Source organism: Oxyura jamaicensis, chromosome 12 (genome assembly GCF_011077185.1).
Source record: "Oxyura jamaicensis isolate SHBP4307 breed ruddy duck chromosome 12, BPBGC_Ojam_1.0, whole genome shotgun sequence".
Classification (NCBI taxonomy): domain Eukaryota; kingdom Metazoa; phylum Chordata; class Aves; order Anseriformes; family Anatidae; genus Oxyura; species Oxyura jamaicensis.
The window spans coordinates 1,595,292-1,615,190 of record NC_048904.1 but is presented as its reverse complement, the minus strand read 5'-3'; the positions used below and the strand labels follow the sequence as shown (position 1 = coordinate 1,615,190).

The window sequence follows — 19,899 nt, the reverse complement described above, 5'->3', positions numbered from 1 at the left end:
CTTTGTTGAGATACAGTGCACGTTTACAGTATATTTGATATGGTATTGTAAGAATGAAGTTGATTTTACATTTCACTTGGCATCCAGGTGTCATCAGCACTCACTGATGAAAACTTGTGATTTTGCTGTGGAGGGTGGAGTCATGGTTAAGTGAGAAGGGGCATGACTTAATCACAATGAGCAACTCAGGTTTTGAAGAACTGTGAAGAAGATGTAACCGCGGGGTTGATAACTGTGAGTGATGTTGCAACTAGAATATGCGGAACTATGTGTAGGAGGGGAGAACGATCATACTCGCATCGAGACTCCATCGTTACTCCAGGTCACTCCCATTCTGACAGTGGAGAATATTTGTAGGTCAAAGAATCCAAAAAAAAAAAAATCTTTGTACATACGTACTTTCTCTTTTGCATCACCCTCAAGTGACTTAAAAATTAATTCTGTAATTACTGAAATGTAACTGAAATTCTAGACCCTTTTCTTGACATCCAACACAAAATGAAAAACAAAACCAAACCCAGCACTGACAACTAACCTTGCCAGAGTAAAATCTGAAGTATGGTATGCTTTCTGAAGATCTTCAATAAAAGGGAGATCACAGTTACTACTTTTAAATAAAAAATAATGTAACTATAGCCTGCAGTAAATTATTTTCAGATGAGTTTACAACATAATTTGACTAGAGGGATCCGTTCTCTAAAACTTTTAATGAAAGCAGGTTAAAAGTAAGTCATTTCTTTCTTATGTGATTTGCAGAAACATTCATCTTTGATATTATATTGTCGAAAGAGGTTTAATAATATTAACCTACGTTTTAATTGCAGATAGGGATTTAAGGCATGGTTTGCAGGTGGTGGGAGTCTTCATTACAGAAGATAAAACAACAAATAGCACTTATATAAACTAAGGCTTAGTTTATAGCTAAGGATTTTGGAGAAAAAGCCCACGCTATATAAAAGCTTATAAATAGCTATTTGGAGCTATATAAAAAATAAATCTAGTTCTAGGTGTATTATATAGATTTTCTTTTCAAATAGGGAAAGAGTGGAGCACTACCACAAATGAGAAGCTAAAATTAGATTTTAATTATGAGACCAGGGAAGAAAATATATTCCGCTTTCATAAGTTTTTTCACTGAATAATATAAATTATTATAGAAGCGAAATACAACAGCAATTGAAGTCTAGGTTCTCTATTTCACTTTTTCCATGATGGTCATTTGTATAACAATTTTATCTCCTGGTAACATTAGTGTAGGAATGGGAGTAAGGCATTAATCACACAGAATGCACCCTTCAGGTGTTATTTCTGTGTATATGTATGTGTGTTTGGAATTAATCTTGGCTTAAACTTGACCTTTTCAATATACGATATCTCAAATTCCCACATTGTGCCAGTGTGTGTGTGTGTATATTTAAAACCTACATAATATAAATGTAGTGAATCTGGAGAAAAGTGATATTCTGTACACTAAATTCAATGCATACAGTTGAAAAGATGAGTATAGCAATATTGAAGTAATTTGCATTCAATAAGATTTTTGCACCACTATTGGAAAAATCTCAGTTGAAGTTAGTTTTATTTAAAACAAACAAACAAACAAAAAAACATCAGCAGAAAATCAGTACATCTGCACTGGAAAAAAGTGACATTTCGGGATCGATTAACCATGCCCTCCTGTAAACATACCAGTTACCAGACAAACGCAGCTCGCTCTCGTAACATTCTTACACCAAAACGCTGCCATTCTCGCTGATATATCCAGAGCTCCTGAGTTGTGTCAAGACAGGCTAAAACAGCACCTCCCTTCCATGCAATTAAGCGGGGATCCATATCCTAAATTTCAAATACATAGAGAGAGTCACTACTCTGTGTGCAGTTCTCAAATGCTGCCTCTTTTTTTTCCCAACAGTATTCATTACTTAGAATCTTGGTAGTAAGGAGAGGAGAAAAAGGTTTTCAAAATCATTCAGAAGAAAAGACTTTCATGATACTGAGATTTAAAAAAAAAAATATGGAAAAAAAATATATTTAAGGTGTTTTAAAAGTCACTTTTTTTTAATGAGTTTTAGACATGCCATGAAAATCCTGCCCTCAGCAGGCAGGCCAAATGCTCTAAAAATACTCAAGCTTTGCTTTTTACAAATTTTGTTTGGTTACAGCTAAGCTACAATGGCCATACTTTAAGACTGATGATAATTAAAACAAAACCAAAACCTAACAATTTCTTACTGAGCAGAAAGATATTTTCATGGACCTATACTAATTGCTTCTTTGAGAACATGGCCCTCAGCTAATAAGCACTTCCATGATTAATACCAGTAATTATCTTGCTTTTCCTGTAATCGCCTGCCTGTAATACCAGTGCTATTGTATAGCTGCCAGCCTGCCTAACTTTCCTCAAAAATACACAAAAAAGTGTAACCATTCTTTCTGTGGTTTTGAAATAATGTATTATTAAAGATTTTTGAAGATTTCAACCAATCCTAGTTTACCAACCGTGTAGCTATTAGTTAAAGTTATACCTTAGGTCTTGTGATGACTTCAACATTTTCAACGACTCTTCTGAAAGAAGGGGGCATTTTGTTGAGAATTCGGTGTTGAAGAAACTCCTGAGCTTTATGAAACATAAGACCTCCTCCCACTACTAAGATGGAGCTGTACATCTTCTTTTTTGTATCATCAGATGCTGGAAGGAATGGATATATAGAAGTATATAAATTTTTAAACTTTAATAGGGCCTGTATTTACATTTCAAAAAACTTAATGTAAGTCAAACTACATACAAAATGATAAAAATGTAATTTAAAAATTATTTTGCTATTCCTTGAGCTTTAAAAACAAGCTCAAGAAAACTCAACAATGATTCAAGTTTAACAGTGCAACTATTCTAGAGATGATAAAATAAAGGGACATACATGCTACTTTCCTAAAATCTAGGAGTTACCTTAAATCCACACTGAAAAGCAATTTGATAGAATTATACAAACGTATTTCTTACCACAGCAGTCAATACTATGAAGGATGGCTTTGTCAAGGCCTAGGGCTTTGCCTTCAAACTGAGAAATCGCTGTTTTCCTCGACATGTGTGCACTTAAAGGTTCCTCTGAATCATTTCCAGATATCATACAGTCACTTTGGGAAGATCCCAGTTCTACTTCTTGGGGGTAGATCCTCTCTGAAATGTCTGTGGCTTGGCCTCTCAAGTCTCCCTCATATGTACCAGGCTTTGACATGGACTTTCTATCAGCTGTAGCTTTTGCAGACTTAAAATAAGAAAACAAGTTTAAATATAAACTATGACAAATAGAAAAAGATCTTCAGCAGGTTACAGAACAGTACAAAGACTTCAGTAAGCACCACTTCTTTACCTTTTTGCACAGAAAAGTTAAACATTGCATTACTGCCTCATACAATTTTTGATTCCCACTTTCAGAGTAAGGGTTTTAATTTCAAATCCACCAGATGTATCAATGCCATTATTATGAAGTCTCCTTAGGCACTGAAAATGCACAGTTCTAATTAAGGATTTGTCTAGACATGTGTAATTCCTCACTTTACATTTGTTATTTAACACTGCTGACCCAGATAACAAACCTTGGTGTCAGAGATCAGGTACTAAGTCCTAATTTCATTCCCTAATTACATAAGGCTCAATGAAAAATAAAACCAGCATTCACACACCTGCTCCTGCTTACTTTGTGTGGCTAGCAGATAATGTTCATCATGAGGATCTTCAGGGTCACCTTGTGACCTGTGTTGCAAAGTTGTCATTTTTTGTCCAACAATTCCAAAAGTTGCTGGATAAAACAGGGCCATTGGTGCCTGAAGAATGAGAGATTTGGCATTTTATTATGTGCATTTTTACCAAATTGGTATTTACTATTTACTATGAAAAAGAAAAATCTTCTTCTTAGTTTTCTTGCAATTCAAAAGTAATACAGATTTTTTCAAGTAGTTTAATCAAAGGCTTAGTGTCTTCAGTTTTGTATAATTAAAAAAAAAATTGAATATACTTGTAGATGTTCATAGGTTTCTTTACAGCCTTGTTTGATGTAATTCAAATGTAGTTTGTTACAGAGTTAGAAATTTCAGTGCAGTGAAAAAATTGCAGAATCAGCATTCATTCCTTAAACTTGAAGGATAAACATCGTCGTATTCAATTGAACTCACAAACCTTCTGGCTAAAGCTAGTTAGAAATGTTGTGCATTGCCTTGTGCTTCATTAGGCACACTCATATATATTGTAATTCATTTTAATATTATTACTAAGCATATGTAAAAAACAGTATGTAAATTACATGGGCTAAATAGCATGGAGACAATACAAAGAGAGACCCTGAACCTAAATATTGAATATACTTCTTGTCCCTCTTACAAAAATCACCTGTAATTTTTCATCCCCTAATCGGAACTGGTATAACAGAGCTGGAGAATCCGGATGCCGAATTTGGAACTCATGGTCTTGCAATCCAGAAATATCCTGCAGCCAAAAATGTTAAAAAAATATATGTATATATATATGTATTTTTTGTATCTCTATGTCAAGCTGCACAATCTAGTTAAGCTGTGGGCAATGACAAAAAATAATTCTGAATTTCATAAATCTATTCTTCAACTCCTTTTAAAGTCTTTTCCTTGTAGCAAGATCTACCAAAATACCTTTCCACATGCTTAAGCCTCTAAAATGATGGTCTGTTTGGAACGATGAGACCTGCTGGCAGATCTCAGAAAAGTGAAGCTGAAAAACAGCATATATGCAAATGTTATCAGTTTTTCAGCAATAAGAAAAGTAAACCTCCTTTTTAAGAGCTGGGATTCCTTTCACCTACAAGAAAAATAAAACAAATTTCAAATACTTCAGCTCTAAACCTTCTACAATTCTTGCCAGTATTTCATTTTCTATGCCCATTAAGCCCATTTCCTACAGTTCTCCTGTATCTAATAATTAAAAATATACCAATTAGAGAGGGCTATATGAGATGACTATTCTATATTAAAAATAAAGCACACAATATGTGCAAACACAACCTTCATTGAAAAAAAAAATCATGCATCTTCTGAACTGTTGCATATATTCTAACCATTTTATATGCTTTTTCCATTTGTAGCAATTGTAGAATCACTTAAAGGTTCCCCAGAGTAGCATTCTGTAGAGGGACGAAAAGAGTCCCTATTTTCCTTTCTCACCTGGTCTAGATGACAGAATGTCTCCTTTAGGTGCTGAAGCAGAAGGCAATCCAACTTATTAGTTAACTGACAGTCTCTGTATGGAAACCCTGCTCGTTGCATAAGCCAATAAAAACACCTCGACACATCAGATCCTCCATATGCAAGGCACAGCCTAAAGAATAGAGAAGAAAAATATTTTATTAATTTTCTGTAACACTGACCTTTTACAGTGGCATGCATAGCAATGAAGGCAACGTTTTAGATGTACTATGATTATGACTTCCACATAGTTTGCAGAGCACAATGTTCTGCTATTTTCTTTTAAACATGTCAGAATTCTTTAAGGTTCACATTCTAACATGATGACCTTGTTGAATAGCTCACAATGAAACAAACAAAACAACCACGTGACAACAACATAAAAAAAAAAAAACCTGTACTTGCAAAAAGTTTTCTGTATTTGTAAAAAGTTTTCCTCGTTTTTTTTTAAGTCGAGTCTTTGGTAAGTAACTAAGTACATGCTTGTAATAATTCTGCACGTGAAAAGATACCTGGTGTTGCGATGGGAAACACCATCTTCTACACAGCAAACACTTGTCTTCTGATCTCCCACATCTACTATACACGCACTGCTTAATCCACTTCCAAAAGTAGCACAGACAGACTCCTGGTGTACTACAATTCCTAGCAATATAAGAAAAAAAAAATCCCATTTACGCCAAGCTCCACAGCTATGTTTCTGAAGTCAAAGTATGTCTTTTAAATGTCTTTTCTGTCTTTAAATTCTTTAAAAAATCTACTCATAGCCTGAGTCTCCGCTGGAAGTTTGTACATTTAGTGATGATTGGGTGGAGGACTAACACAGTTTTTGTTGGGTAAACCCTTGAAGTCCTGCAAAAAGATACTACCAGGATGGATAGGCATTTGCATGTTCTTATTTTGTGAGATTAAGGATACTGTTGCCAGACAATCTGTTTTTGTAACTTGTATTGCTAGGTCTTGGTTATAAGATGCACATGAAACATTTTCCTAGTTTTTTTTTCTAGAATAACATTGTACATTTTAGAAACAATCATTTAGAAATACTTGAGAAATCAGACTTGCTACAGAAGTGAGAAGCCCACAGTTGGAATACCTGATAGTAAAGCAAGAAAATGATTTCAGTGCTAGGCAATCATTTTGCCCTATTAAAAGAGGCAACAGTTACAGGAATATCAAAAGATGAAAGCTGTGAGCCCTGGCCAAGCTGGGATTGGCCTGCAAAAACGTGCCTTAAGGGAAAAAGCAAAAAACAAAAAACACAATTTTATGCTATTAATCATTCAGTGCTTGCTTCTGAGGGGTTTTACCTGAAAAGCCCATCTTCATTAGGATCATATTCACCAGTTCTTTCACGTGCTGTTTATTGTAGATGTCTGGAATTAGTAAAATGCACCTATAGTACTGGATATAAGAACAGTAAGTCAGCTCTCAAACTGAGTTGCTCTTTGTATGCTTGAATACCTGTTGCCAATTAAGAAAGCATAATATACGAAGTGCTAAAAGAAGCAAAATTATGGGAAGGTGGAACATTTAAAATAATTTTTAAAAAATATTGAGAATAAGTACCAAGTTAACAGTTTTTAAGTCATTAAAATGTTTTCAAGTACAACATATAAAACAAAAACACCTACTCGGCCAGGAAGAGAAATTATGCAAGTGTTAGTCACCCATTCCTGTTGATTCCTTTTTAGTCAACATACAAAAAGGTAAGACAGAAATTTCTATGATGGATTCTATAAAGGACTTTCATTCCAAAAAGGATTTCCAGGTCTTCTTGCTAGAAGTTATATTAACAAATTTTGTCCTAAAGGAACACACAAAATTCCAAATGAAGTCTTAGACAAGCAGACAGCCTTAGACAGTCTGACAGTCACCAGACTATCCATTAAGAAAACTACCAGTAAGAGGCTACCAGTAATAGCAGGTTGATTCTCTTTTATCACAACATTTACAGAAGTGGATACAGCCCACACTAACACGTTTATAGCTCACCTTTAGGTCTTTTAGTGGTATTTCCAGATATTTCTGTATTGCATGGGACCATATCACTTCAAGATCTGCTAATACTGCAGTGAGGGACCCACCAGGCCCTGTGTGGAGATTCAGCTGCCCTCTTCTAATAGGCCAATGTATATTATAAGAATCCAGTGGATTAACATATAGTGCCTGAAAATACGAGATAAAGTTACTTTTCTCCCCAAATTAGTAATAAATATTGAAATAATATTTCAGAAGTAGATAGAACATGGCATACAGCAGCACCGAGACCAATGTAACAGCAGTACAGTGGATTTATTTTTAGCAGGTCAGGATTGCATTAAAAAACACTCAATACATGGTTTAAATTGCCAGAATTTTCCTATCCATGGACGCAGAATCATTAGGTTGGAAAAGACCTTCAACATCATCAAGTCCCTAACAGTGTCTTTTTTTCTGTTATCTCAAATTAATAACTAAAATAATTTAAAAACTCTTTGAGGCTCATGAACTTACTGAGCAGTGATTCCATGTGCTGATCCTTTCAACTGTTTCTTGCCTTTTACCTGAATTATACCACATGGGCAAAGTTCTTACCTAGTCCCTACAGAAATGGTGATTTACAGCAGCGAAGAATCCACCCTATTGCTTCCAATAACTAAGTGAAGCTTTAGAGTAGTCACATATGTTTTACTCATCCTTGACAAATATAAGAATGAAAGAGACACGGTTTATCCTGCAGTTTGAAAAGAATGTTTACTTGCTAGGCACCTAGGAAAAACCATCTGGTCTTGATGAATAATAATATTCAGTTAGTCCCTAGTAAAGTTTCTCATATATTGCTAAATTTAGCCTAAATTGCTCTTCAATACATACTACTATATAGCAAAGTGCTACTGATTAAATAACCTTATTAAAAGATAATAGCTTCATTTTAGCAGGGAAACTAATCTTACCTCTTCTCCTACCAAAAATTCTGGATGATTTGATGTGTTTGTCCACTTTGCCCCAGAGCTGTGATCTAAAATAGCTGGTCGCATCTGTCTGTTGTATGACCTGGCCTGAAATGTAAATGAGTCAAAGGCTGTTAATAAATGTCTTACCAGTCACTTTTTACGCATAAAAGCTAAACAAAACAAAACAAAACCAGAAACCAAAGCCATCGACATGGAAGAACCAATTTACATCTTCACCATCTTCTCAGATCTTCAGTATCAATGCACACAATACTACTGTCTGTATCTACTGTGTAACGGATGTCTGTTCTTGGGCTTAAAAACCTAACATTATATCAAATGATTATGTGAATTAACAATTTATTAAAATCTTAAGAATGAGTTACCTGGTCAGGTGACACTGGTATACGCCTCGCACCATTTGACATCTTTTTGGACCATATTGCTTGGTCCACCATTTTAAGGCCATTTTGTCTCTGCTCAGTACTTTCAGGTTTCTAAACAACAAAAACACATATATAACAAAATACTTTCCTGTCTGTAAACTAGTAACACTGACTGAGAATCATGATTGTAGTTGCTAGACTGTAGGACTTTTTTATATTAGAGTTTCTGACAGCTATTTGTCAAAGTCATCCTGAGTTTCTGTAACTGACTGTAACAGCTGGGGGACTTCATCTCCAGTTTGAGGAGCTCTGGACATTATCTATTTAATTATAAAAACATAAGTAGGAAAAAATGTTTAAATAGATCTCAATTATTTAAAACTGAGCTTTAGCATTAGAGATGTGAATTTGATTGATGATTTATGGTATAGATTTTGATTGTGAATAAAACCATATATTTTCTGAACAGACTAATATTACTAGCTACGTTATCCATATTACAAAACAAGTTGTAAGGGGTGCAATCACAAAAGGAGGGGCTGCAGCTGTCATTCTATAAATTCTAGTTCTAGTTCTGCATTAATTCTCATTCTCATCAAGTTCTGCATAAATTCTCATTCTAGTTCTGCAGCTGTCATTCTATAAACACAAAGAGTACGCATGGTAGCAGATCATGTGGCAGAGAAGTCAATGAGTACAAGCTCTCACTCTATCAATTTCTGAAATTTAATTCATTGTGACCAAATGAAATGACACAAAGTGGTGCAAATCTACTGGCTTGATTAAGGTGGCATCTACAGCATGTTAAAAGGGGGAAAAAGAAAAGGTGTGTCCTCAGAAGTGTTGTTCTGTGGAAAAAAATATGCATAAGGGGAAGAGCCGCGTCACACAGCCAGAAAGGCCAGGAAATACCGCACACAAACAGCCAGCTGTTTTAGCGCGGTCGGAGGGCTCCGGGGTCAGGGCTTACATTGAGGCCGTCCCTGAGAAGCCAGCTGTCCCTGCAGGCCGCCTGCCCGGGCTGCCGCTGCCGCCGCGCGATGACGTGCGGGATGCCCACCGGCAGCGTGTCCGTGGCCCGGCCGAGGCGCAGTGTCGCGGAGCCGGGGTGGATGACCACGATGAAGTTGCTCTGTATCTGCTGCAAGCAAGCACAAGGCGCGGGGCCGCAGTGGGTGCCTGAACCTGAGCCCGGGCCCGTCCCCCCCGCCCCTCGCCCGGCCGGGCCTCACCTCCTGCAGGGACTCGGGCACGGCGGCGGGGACGATGGGCCGCTTGGCGCCGCGCTGCTCGCGCTCGCGGTCGCGATCCTTGTCCTTGCCGTTCTCCGCCTCGCCCTTCTCCGCCTGGGTCATGGTCCCGGCCCTGAGGAAGCCGAGCGGCGCCCGGCCCGGCCTCGGAGCGAGCGGGGAGCGGGAGTGGGTGGGCCCGCATCCGGCACCGCCCCTCAGGGAGGTGCCGGCAGGGGGCTCGGCCGCTCGGGGCGGTGTTCGTGAGGGAAAGGCCGTGTCGCTGCGGGGAAGAGAAGTGGCCTCCTCCGAGCGACTGCCCGCGCCTGGTCCCAGGGCAGGGAGCTCCGTCAGGCGGAGGAACGTGGGGAGGTGAGAGCGTTAGGTGCAGCTGCTGCTACACAGCGCGGGGCGAGGGTAGCTCGGCTTTGGCAGGGGGCATCGCCACCTGCAGGGGCCACTTCACTGTCACTACTAGGTGAAACAAACTAGTACATCCCTATGTTAACCAAGGGGCAGTGTTGGATGTAATAATTACCTGCTAGAGGTTATTAGAGAAGTTTAGGTGGGAAAGCTTCAAGTAGCACCTTACGGAAGATAAGTCAGTCTGGATTCTCCTTAGCAGGTGCTATTTTCTCAAATAGACCCAGTCCTCTCCAACTGAAGTACAAAATACCAGTTGACCCCCAGAATAATAAAAATAATTAAAAAAAAAAAAATACACCGAAGTGCAAAAAAGTAGTTACTGTTTGAAAGAAAATAACTCTTCTGTGTTAGTACTGGGTGTTACCAAGTTTGCTACCTTTTCTTCCTTTAAAAAAAAGAAAACTAACTTTACTGAAGAAGTGTCCTATCAGCATTTGTACAGCAAATAGGCATATACCTTTATAACAGAAGGAAGTTATTTCAAGAGTGTTTATAAAAAGGCATGTTGTAAAACGCATTATTGGGCTTAAGGAAGAGAGTTTGTAAAAAGGAAGATCTGTAAAACTGAGTGATTTAAAATACATTTAAAAACTGTTCTTAGCATATCATTAATATTATAAAAATATGGCAATGTGTAAAAAATACAGCAAAACCGACACCTTTCAGGAAGCACGTCTTGAAGTTGACTCTTGAATGATCCTCTGCATCAGGTAAGTATAGTGTATTTTTCATTTGCACAGAAAAGGGTTTTGAATAGAACTTTTTGCTTTTTGAAAAATGATGAGAGTCTGCCTACTGACAAGCCATAAATAATTTACTTATTTTGCAACTACAGTAAAATGTTCAGAAGCTATACAAAGACTTTAGACAGACAGTAAACATGTATTTAATAAAACTGCAGTTCAGTTACACTGGATCCTTGAAGGAGTTCCCAGTACAACTTCATTAATCTGCTGGTACTGCAGAACAGTTTTTGGTTACGCATACACATTCACGACTTCAAACTCATTTGGTCCGCCGCTGAACTCTTCTTCCCTTTCACCTTGCAAATGTGCATGCTCATTTGCCCGCCTCTTACAGCAGGCATTTACCTAAAAGACAAATTATTGCTTAGTTAGAAACAAGGTCTTCCTTTGCAAGATAATGTTATCTAAGTAACCATTTAAAAATAAAATTGTTTTTAATTTAGCTAAATAGGCCAAAGATTTCCAAAATTCTCTTCCTCAGATTACACGTCATCATTATCACACAAAAGCCTTTCCCCGGCCTTGCTGGCCTCATATCTAGTCAAATGAAAAATCCAGATGGAAAAAGGATCATGGAAAGTCATTTATCCCTTTTTGGGAAAGAACTAAAGTACGAATATACATGGTTGGTTTTGTTTATTTATTGAGAATGAACTTTTTACTACAAAGCTTCCTGGTATTGATCATCTGAATGTGTATTTTTCTTGTAACCTTTATTATGGTAATGAGGGGGAATTCATGAAAAGAGCTGTTTTCTAAGACCTAAAATTAATTAAACCATACTATATATACATGCAGTGTTTAGATGAAACTCCCCTCAGCTTAATGAATAAAAGACAATGCAGATTTTTTAATTACAAAAAGCATCCTCTTTAAACAATAAATCTCACCTGTCATATGATAACCATTAGAAAATGCAAAGTTTCAGTTACTACTGATCTGGATGGGACTTTGTATTAGCAACCAATAAAGAGAAAGAGTTCCATATCATTTTTTATCAGCTGTGTTCAAATAGCTGTTCAACACTTAAGTAGAAGCTCATCATTTCTGAGCCAAAACTTTATACCATACCTCTTCACACACACGCTACCCCCCAACCCCTTAATGAAGTGTCTAACCACTTGTATTCTCTTCCTGTTAACTTTTACAAAAGTAGGACAAAGCACTCAATTCTACCTTAAGCTCTGATTATCACTGTTATTTCCTGGAGTTTTTTAAAAAAAGTTTAAAGCAGGATATATCATATTTGGAATTACCTTCCTCATCCACCTCCAGCCATTGGTGGTGGATTGGGGCCTCCACCCCAGTGATTTATTCGACCCATTCTGCGGCGAGGATTTCCTGGAGGCCTAAAAGGAAAACAAAATGTATTCAGTAAACATTCCATTGTTCAACTAGAAATATAAAAACAGTGTCCCTATTTTACAGTAATTTCAAAATTAGAGATGCTAGACAAGTTGTTTGGTTTCAGGTGAAAAGCTGTAACAAAAAATCCAACACTTTCACAAAACTTCTCATACACGAACTGTTCTAATTACTCCAGTAGCACGAGACAAAGCTACCACTAACTGATGCTTTTACACAGCTCTACAAAAAGGTAAGGTCATCTAATACATGAAATGACTGATTTCATGTAATCTAACACTTAATTTTAGGAAGTCTAACAAAAAAAAATTAAAGATACATATTGTTGATTATGCAGCCTTGAAAAATTAGTTAGGCTATGCTGTTATTACAGCTATTCAAAACTAAGCATTGTTATCAACAAATTTCAGACAAAATGCTGCAGACAAAAAAAACATTTTAGTCTTCTGACATGACTGATTCAACACAAATCACAACTGCAATCTGAATACATTTGAATCTGAATGACATTTGTCTAAGAAGGGGAAAAAAATCAACAATTGAAAATATGAAAAATACCCTCTTCTGTCATTGTGTCCTAAGTAGGAGGATGTGTAGCCTCTTCTTCTCAAATCTGGTTGAATAATGCTCTGGAAACTGAAAATAAACCAGGAGGAATTAGGTTTAATTGACTGCTAGATACAACTTCTGTATTTTTGGAAGTTAAAGATAAGAAGTGGACTGAAAAAACAGTAGTGTCAGGAATGAACAATGTTCTGTTAAAATTATTGTTAATTTTTGCAATTCTTCTATATGGGAAGATAAAACCTGAAGTAACTCCAAATTGCAATACAGCTCAAACCCAATTTTCAAATATTTAAAACCAATAAAATTACTTTTGTGCTAAAAAAGTGCAAGAAATGCATAAAATGTAAACCTGTAACTGAAATAATGAAGGACTGTTGAAGACATCAAAAGAACTCTCTTTGTTTCTTTACTGGCTTCAGTCTGGGTTCTACATGTGTGATTACCACTGTGTGATTATTTTCATGCAGCCAGAAACTATTCTTACCATTAAATGTTCTTCAAGTAATATCTCAATTTGATCAGCTATTAGAAACTCTATATTTATAAGAATACAGGCTTTTTCTTTTATTATAAAAATTGAAAAAAAATCAAAGAAAACTAATTTGACCTGCCAGTACGTTAGCACCAGTTTCCATGTAGTTTTTATTACATATTTCAAAGTGCTTAACAGCCAGGGCCACGTTGTCATATTAGAACACTCATACATGTTTTGGGAACAGTAGATATGGGATGTTAAAGAATAAATCCAATAATTCTGTTGCATTGTGTTGCCTATAGCACTGAGTACCATCTACCTATGACAAATCTAAAATACCGTCAATTAAAAGAATTAATTTTTACTTACAACAGAACCACAAAATCTGCTATTGACCAGAAGAAATCTGTTATAGATGACAAACTCCAAGGAGCCCGACTCTGGTTATCCAGCACTTGTCCTGTCGTGACAGGAAACATTCAGCGACGTTTAGTAAGCTACACCGCGCAGCGCGTTATATAAAGCCACGTCCACGGAGAGCAGCATTTACACCTAGGCTGCCACACGACGTGCATAATGGTTTATCGACAGGAACGTGAGCACACAGGGCTGGGAACAGCCGGGCTGTCACCGCCACACAGACACTGCGTCTGGACAGCGCAGAGGGATGATCAACGCCATCTCTCCTTCGCCGTGCGGCGTTTTACCCTTCTTCTTCCCCGTTAAACCCACGCCGAGGGACGTGCCGTGACGGGGAGGCCCTCAGCGGCCCGGCCCCGCGCCCCTCGCCGCACGGGAAGGCCCGGCCGCCCTGCTCACCGTTTGAGATGTACACCATGGCGCCCGCCGCCGCCCCGCCGCCAGCCGCTGCCCGCCGAGCATGCGCGGCCGGGAGGCTCATGGGGCGCTGAGGGCGGCCCTGCTCTGAGGGCTGACGAGGCCGAAGGGAACGGGGCGGGCGCTGCGGCGGGGCCGGTCGCTGCGCTGGGGACGCGCTGCATCCCTCAGCGCGGCAGCGGGCGGTGCTGAGGGCGGCCGCCACCTCACGGCGGGTGGCGCTTCGCTTCAGCGTCTGTCACCCTCACGGACCCCCAGCCGTTATTAGTAGCGCACTAGGACCGCCTTCATAAAATATACGCGTTTTTACTAGTCCTCGGTAGCCTCCGGTCCGTGGCGGTGCCCGTTCTGCCCCTTGCCAGTCCTGAGGGCACCGTCGCGGAGGCCGCAGGCCGTGGTGCCGGGAGTAGGGCCGGTGTGGGGCGGGTGTACGTTCCCGGTAACCGGTCCTATACTGGCCGATGTATATTCCCGTTGTGTTAGTGTTAATGTTAACGCTCAGACGGGAGTTAAGCATTTGTTTGAATTTATTTCGTTTTTATAAAGACCAGCAAATAGTGGCTGGTATTTCTTCTCATGGAGAGTATACGCCTGTAAAATCTGAGGTAACTGAAAGCTAATTTAATATAATGCCTTCCCTTTCTCCTCTTCTGTAAACATGTAGAGAAAGCACATGCGATTCTGCTGGGAGACAGCAATAAGAAAAACATGCACTTAGATAAAATGCTTTTAATACTGCCTTAACATGACGGGCCTTTTCCTGATAACTACAGGTTAAAGCCTTTTGCTAAACCGCTTAATGAAAAGGTGGTGTCTGAATTTGAAACTGTAGTGGGATATGTCTTTGGCAATGTAGTTGTCCCAGAGAAATTGTTTGCAACTGATGGATGTTCACAAGTTCCACCTTCCAGAAATAAACTCTTGTGAGTGACTGAAAGCAATTGTGAAGGAGAAGTATCTGTAGGAACACACACAAAAAAATAAAAATATTTATCCCTCATATAAGACCTAGGTAATCTGTCACTCAATCAATAAACGGAGAAGTACAACAGTGTTTGGAAATAGTGGGGGCTTCAGAGTTAAGTGTGCACAAATATAGGGTGTGTGTTGAAATTACTCAGGGACAGCATTTGTCCTTTTTCTTCATTATGTTTATGATTATTATATTTTTTTTTTCAAATAATAGTAAAGTTTCAGTTTAGAACTTGCAGAACAGACTGTAGGTGTATAAGAAAAACAGACATTCACTTAGTAAGTCTTGGAAATGTAGCTTTTGGAGTCTCAGGGAAACCAGCTAAATGGAACAATAAAAAGAAGGAAAGGTGTATTGGTATAAATTTAATCTACGGAATGCATTGTAGATTTGGTACGATGTGTAAGGTGATATTGTTGCATAAATACTAAGTTTATATGGAAAGTGAAAGCATTACTTTAAGAAGGTATTGTCAAATAATAGGAAAATAACAGTACTCAAGGAAAGTATATGACAAATATATACCCTTTTATTTATATGCTAAAATGTGAAAATGGTATACTTTTGCTTTTAAATAATTTTCACAAATACATTTTTTCCCACTAGGCTTTGAGACAGAATACCAAATTGTTTTATGTTTAGAGAACTGTTGCACAAGCTGTAGACGTAAGATTTGCCAAGAGGAAAACAAAAACAGGGAGGATGGCAATGAGAAATTAATGGCAATAAATTGAGAGAAAAGAGGTATTGTAAATTTTATGATGTAGTGAAAACACACACAAAATGACTCTTGCTTGTATAAAAACAAGCTTGTATCAAAGTCCAAGCCTTCCACTCTGGTTTAGACAGAAACATAATAATGAACATGAATAAGATTTAGTTATTCCACCTGAACTATGCTGTATGCAGTTGATGCTGTCCTGCATGAATTCATCCAATAACAGTTCAAACAATTTGTTTCTATTTTTAATGGATTATCTTTCAAAGGGAATGTGTTAATTCTGCAGAGAGGAACATTGTGGTTTTTGTTTTCCAAATTAATATATATATATATGACAAAAAAAAAAAATCACAAGGGAGATTGTCTTGGTTTATTTCATTAAATTGTTATCTCAGTGCTCTAAAATATAAGTACAATACAAACTTTCTATGTGAAAAGTAGTTTTGGTGAATGAAATTAAATATATACTTATTTTAAATTTAAATTACCAGTGCTTGTTTATTCGTATTACATATTTTTCCATGAAAGCATATCCAGGTAGTTAACAGCAGTTAACTGCATAAAATGGTACATGAAAATTTTAGTGTTTATAACTATTTCTAAATGGTCAAATATGCATTATTTATATATATACATATTTTAACTTTATACATGAAAATGTGAGATTTAGAAGGTGTGGTTAAAAATCTATGGTAGCATAGCATTGTCAATCATATTATCCATCCGGCCATCCTTGGCTTGGGAGTGGGGTACAGAAGAGGAAGATGCTTATTCATGTACATTTGCAGTTTGTGGTGTGGCTGGGACAGCAGGTAGGTACATAAGCTCTGGTCAGAACTATTTTCTGGTGTTTGCACTGCCCTAGTATCCTGCTCTGAGCAGCTACTCCCTGACAAAGGGCAGGGCAGGTCATGGGGGGGCTCTGTTATGTCACAGTTGTTGCTATGCCTATGTCACTCTGTGACCCTCTCGTGCTTTCAGTCTGCCTGCCTGATGCTGGGAAGTTCAGAGGACAGCAGCAGCAGTGCACCTGCTCTTGATGAAACACAGGAGGAGGCATTTTGAAAGTTGGCAATGGAAATACAAAACATCTGGCTTGCCTCCCTGAAGGCAGATAAGAGAGAGAATGAAGTCAGGTAGTTACAGGTATGCACTAAAAGTTAATGTATATGCTGTGTGGAAATGGGGAGATGAGATCATTTTTGATTGTATAGTAGTAAATAGTGATGCTAGTAAGAGTAGGGTAGGCCATATATTAAGCTGAGTAATTTCAGAAGACCGATACTAAGCAGGATTTTTTTTTTCTTTGTGTATGTGTTTAATGTGATCTGAACTCTCAGTTGTGATATCTTTTGTGCTTTTAGTCTGTTTAGTTTGTTAACCTCTATTCTAGATAGGGATTTGTGTAATCTGGTTCCTTGTGAACTGTGTATTTACATGTCAATACCTAGGTACCCGTGTCTGAGTAGTGTGTAACTGTGCTTTAACAACTTCTTGTATTTTTTTTTTTTCATCAAAAGTACCAAAAGTGTAGGTCAGCTATTTTTATAGCATTTTATATGCTATGGATTTTATTTTATTTTATTTTTGATTGCATGTTTTTTTTAATATCAGTGTAACTTTATATCAGAAAATCATTTTGAATTAAAAGCTAACTTGGAGAAACCTGACCCTGTCCTGAAGATCTGCAAACTGTTGACCACATTCAAATAGCAAAGGCTTTTTTTTTTTTTTTTTAACTGGCCTATAGTATTTTTCACATCACGTAATTCAAATAGAAACATGCCAAAATTCAGTTAGATTTGAATTACTTGTAGAAGAGCTGATTGTCTTGTAGTATTTGTCTTATGCATATGCAATTAATACTGTATGTATTGGAGGTAGAAGATTGTATAAACTCCAAAACAAATTACAAATGTAGAATGTTCCTTACATCTTTAAAGATGAAATTCAGAGGGTATTTCACTGTTTTTTTAAGAAAAAGTAATTTGCTTTATTTGAATGAGCTGAAAATTGGTTATGCTTGGAAATTAAGTTATGTTGATTTAAAGTCTAAATTTTGATTAGAACTGTTTAAATGGGCTTCAGTTCTGCTAATTGATTGAAGACCTATTTTTTCTAATTTCTCCTTCCTCAGACAAGAATATACGCGTGTACTGTAGGGTTTCATTTAAATGAGAAGATATATTGTGTAGATATCAACAGGAAGATACATTTTGTGAAGTCTGGAGCTCTGATCCAAGCATAAAGAAAATAAGCATGTAATGCTCCAAACTGATTTTCTCCTTATCTGGGACAGAGACCAGGTGTTGCAGTAACAGTTTATCTGTGATCTGTTTTCATTATGCTATTTGTTGGTATCTGAATAACAAATATGATGAGGCTTTGGTGCAAGCTTATTCCTACAAGACAATTAACAGTCTGAAAGCAAATATAGACTGAAGGACTGCCATATGATTTGATATTTAATTAGATAATAGCATATCCTTATGTATAGAAAGCTATAATTTTCTGTAAACATTATCTACTTTTCCTAGTAACAAATACTTGACCTCTCAGTAGAATGAAGTTGTTGGCCTTCAATTTGAAGTTGTAGAAAGCCTAGAAACTTCCATACTCCTCTAGCCAGGGTGAATAGGCCACTACATTTTCTTTTCAGCCTGAAACAGAGCGTACTCTAGTTGGGCAAGCAAGTGCCTGACGAAGGGTGACGAAATGCCTGCTCCACTCATGGGTGTTGAGTGGTGGTGATACTTTGAATAGCCATCAGGTGGCAGCCTAAGTGTGAAATAACACGATCTACTGTATTTCGTCGCAGTGCACGTTTTCTACCGAATTAATCATGGTATGATTGGTTTCTGCCTTATAAAATCCTTGGTCCAGTGTCACCAGAAGTTTGCCATGCATAAATGGCAAATTCTTAGTGGATTAAGAACCAATGTTGAATACACAGATAAATATTTTGAGAATTTGGTAGAAGGCTCGTATTGGTAGAGTCTTGAGTAAAACTGGGGAAACATTTGCATGTTTAAATATCTCTATTTTTATAACAGGAAAGATACTATAGAATCATAGGTTAGATTTCACTCTGGAAACAGTTCATTTCTAGAACAGCACCTGACTCTGAATACTTTTGCTGAGTGGAATATACTAGAGCCATGGTTTTGAGTCATGTTTTTTTTGTGTGTGTGTTTCTCTTTGTTTGTTTTTGTTTTTAAGCCATGGTTAGCCTGAGGAGAGGCTGAGAACTCTGCTGTGTAATAACAAACTTAATTTTGCTAGTGTCTGTGTTGGCTATTGCTTTGAATAAGTGAAAAACTGAAAACGCTAGGATCAATGTAGATAGTTAGAAAACAAGACAGAACATGTAAGTACATACAAAAGGAAATATATTGGTGTCCAAAAATGTTAATAATCTTTGCATATTAAAAAAAATAGAGGTATAACAAATATGTTTATTATCTTTTGAAGTACAATAATTAGGAAAAATAGCGTTCATCAGATAGGTCTACTGAAAATAAAAATTGCTTCCTCAAAGGCAGCAAACTAATGACAAAGCCTGAAATAGAACTGACTTGCTCATTCTTATAGCTGTTTTAATTTCTCCAGGACATGCTTCCATCTGTCAAGGAGAAACAAAAGCAGACTTAGAATTGGCTGGGGCTTTGGTTTAAGGCAAATATCCCTTGCCTTGTTATGCTTTCTGCTAATGCACAGAGCTCTAGTTTGTCATGTGACTGCTGAGACTGAATTTTGAATTCATACACACACAGTATCTGCTTTTGTACATTTTTCTTCCTCTTCTTTTTCTGAACTCATTTTCAAATAACTGGCTTTCTATCTAGTGAGAAGTAAAACTTAACGTAATGAAGTTTGAAAAATAAATGTTCAAGATAGGGATTCTCCTTTGTCGTTATCATTCTTACATTTTTAAACCCTACTTGTAAAGTCAGTCTGTAAACATACCTACAGATTTATTATGGCTAATTCCACTTCACACATTTTAATTTGATCCTGAAAACAACAG

The 19,899-nt window shown here is 37.4% G+C and overlaps 2 protein-coding genes across 3 annotated transcripts; both read right to left on the bottom strand.

Moving 5' to 3' along the window:
• Positions 1-785: 785 nt before the first annotated feature.
• ACTR8 (actin related protein 8) lies at positions 786-9,964 on the bottom strand. 2 transcript variants are annotated; one of them, XM_035337866.1, is made up of 13 exons: positions 9,766-9,964; positions 9,504-9,671; positions 8,534-8,644; positions 8,148-8,252; positions 7,207-7,380; positions 6,522-6,615; positions 5,724-5,856; positions 5,191-5,344; positions 4,388-4,483; positions 3,685-3,825; positions 3,002-3,266; positions 2,526-2,689; positions 786-1,836 (listed from the first exon to the last, which is right to left on the bottom strand). In XM_035337866.1, exons 1-13 carry the CDS (start codon positions 9,886-9,888, stop codon positions 1,693-1,695), a joined length of 1,872 nt encoding a protein of 623 aa, XP_035193757.1. In that variant the 5' UTR covers positions 9,889-9,964; the 3' UTR covers positions 786-1,692. The 2 variants fall into 2 exon arrangements, with proteins under 2 accessions (XP_035193757.1, XP_035193756.1); XM_035337865.1 differs by having other exon boundaries at positions 9,504-9,674; positions 9,766-9,963.
• Positions 9,965-12,186: 2,222 nt separating this feature from the next.
• SELENOK (selenoprotein K) lies at positions 12,187-14,319 on the bottom strand. Its single transcript, XM_035337870.1, has 4 exons — positions 14,161-14,319; positions 13,711-13,801; positions 12,858-12,935; positions 12,187-12,283 (listed from the first exon to the last, which is right to left on the bottom strand). Exons 1-4 carry the CDS (start codon positions 14,240-14,242, stop codon positions 12,187-12,189), a joined length of 348 nt encoding a protein of 115 aa, XP_035193761.1. The 5' UTR covers positions 14,243-14,319.
• Positions 14,320-19,899: the final 5,580 nt, after the last annotated feature.

Coding starts and splice junctions, on each gene's coding strand:
- ACTR8 (XM_035337865.1), bottom strand. CDS start 9,888: ATGACCCAGGCGGAGAAGGGCGAGGCGGAGAACGGCAAGGACAAGGAT. Junction 8,253..8,533: donor TACCAGTGTCACCTGACCAG/GTAACTCATTCT, acceptor TTTACATTTCAG/GCCAGGTCATACAACAGACA. Junction 3,267..3,684: donor CACAAAGTAAGCAGGAGCAG/GTGTGTGAATGC, acceptor TCTTATTTTAAG/TCTGCAAAAGCTACAGCTGA.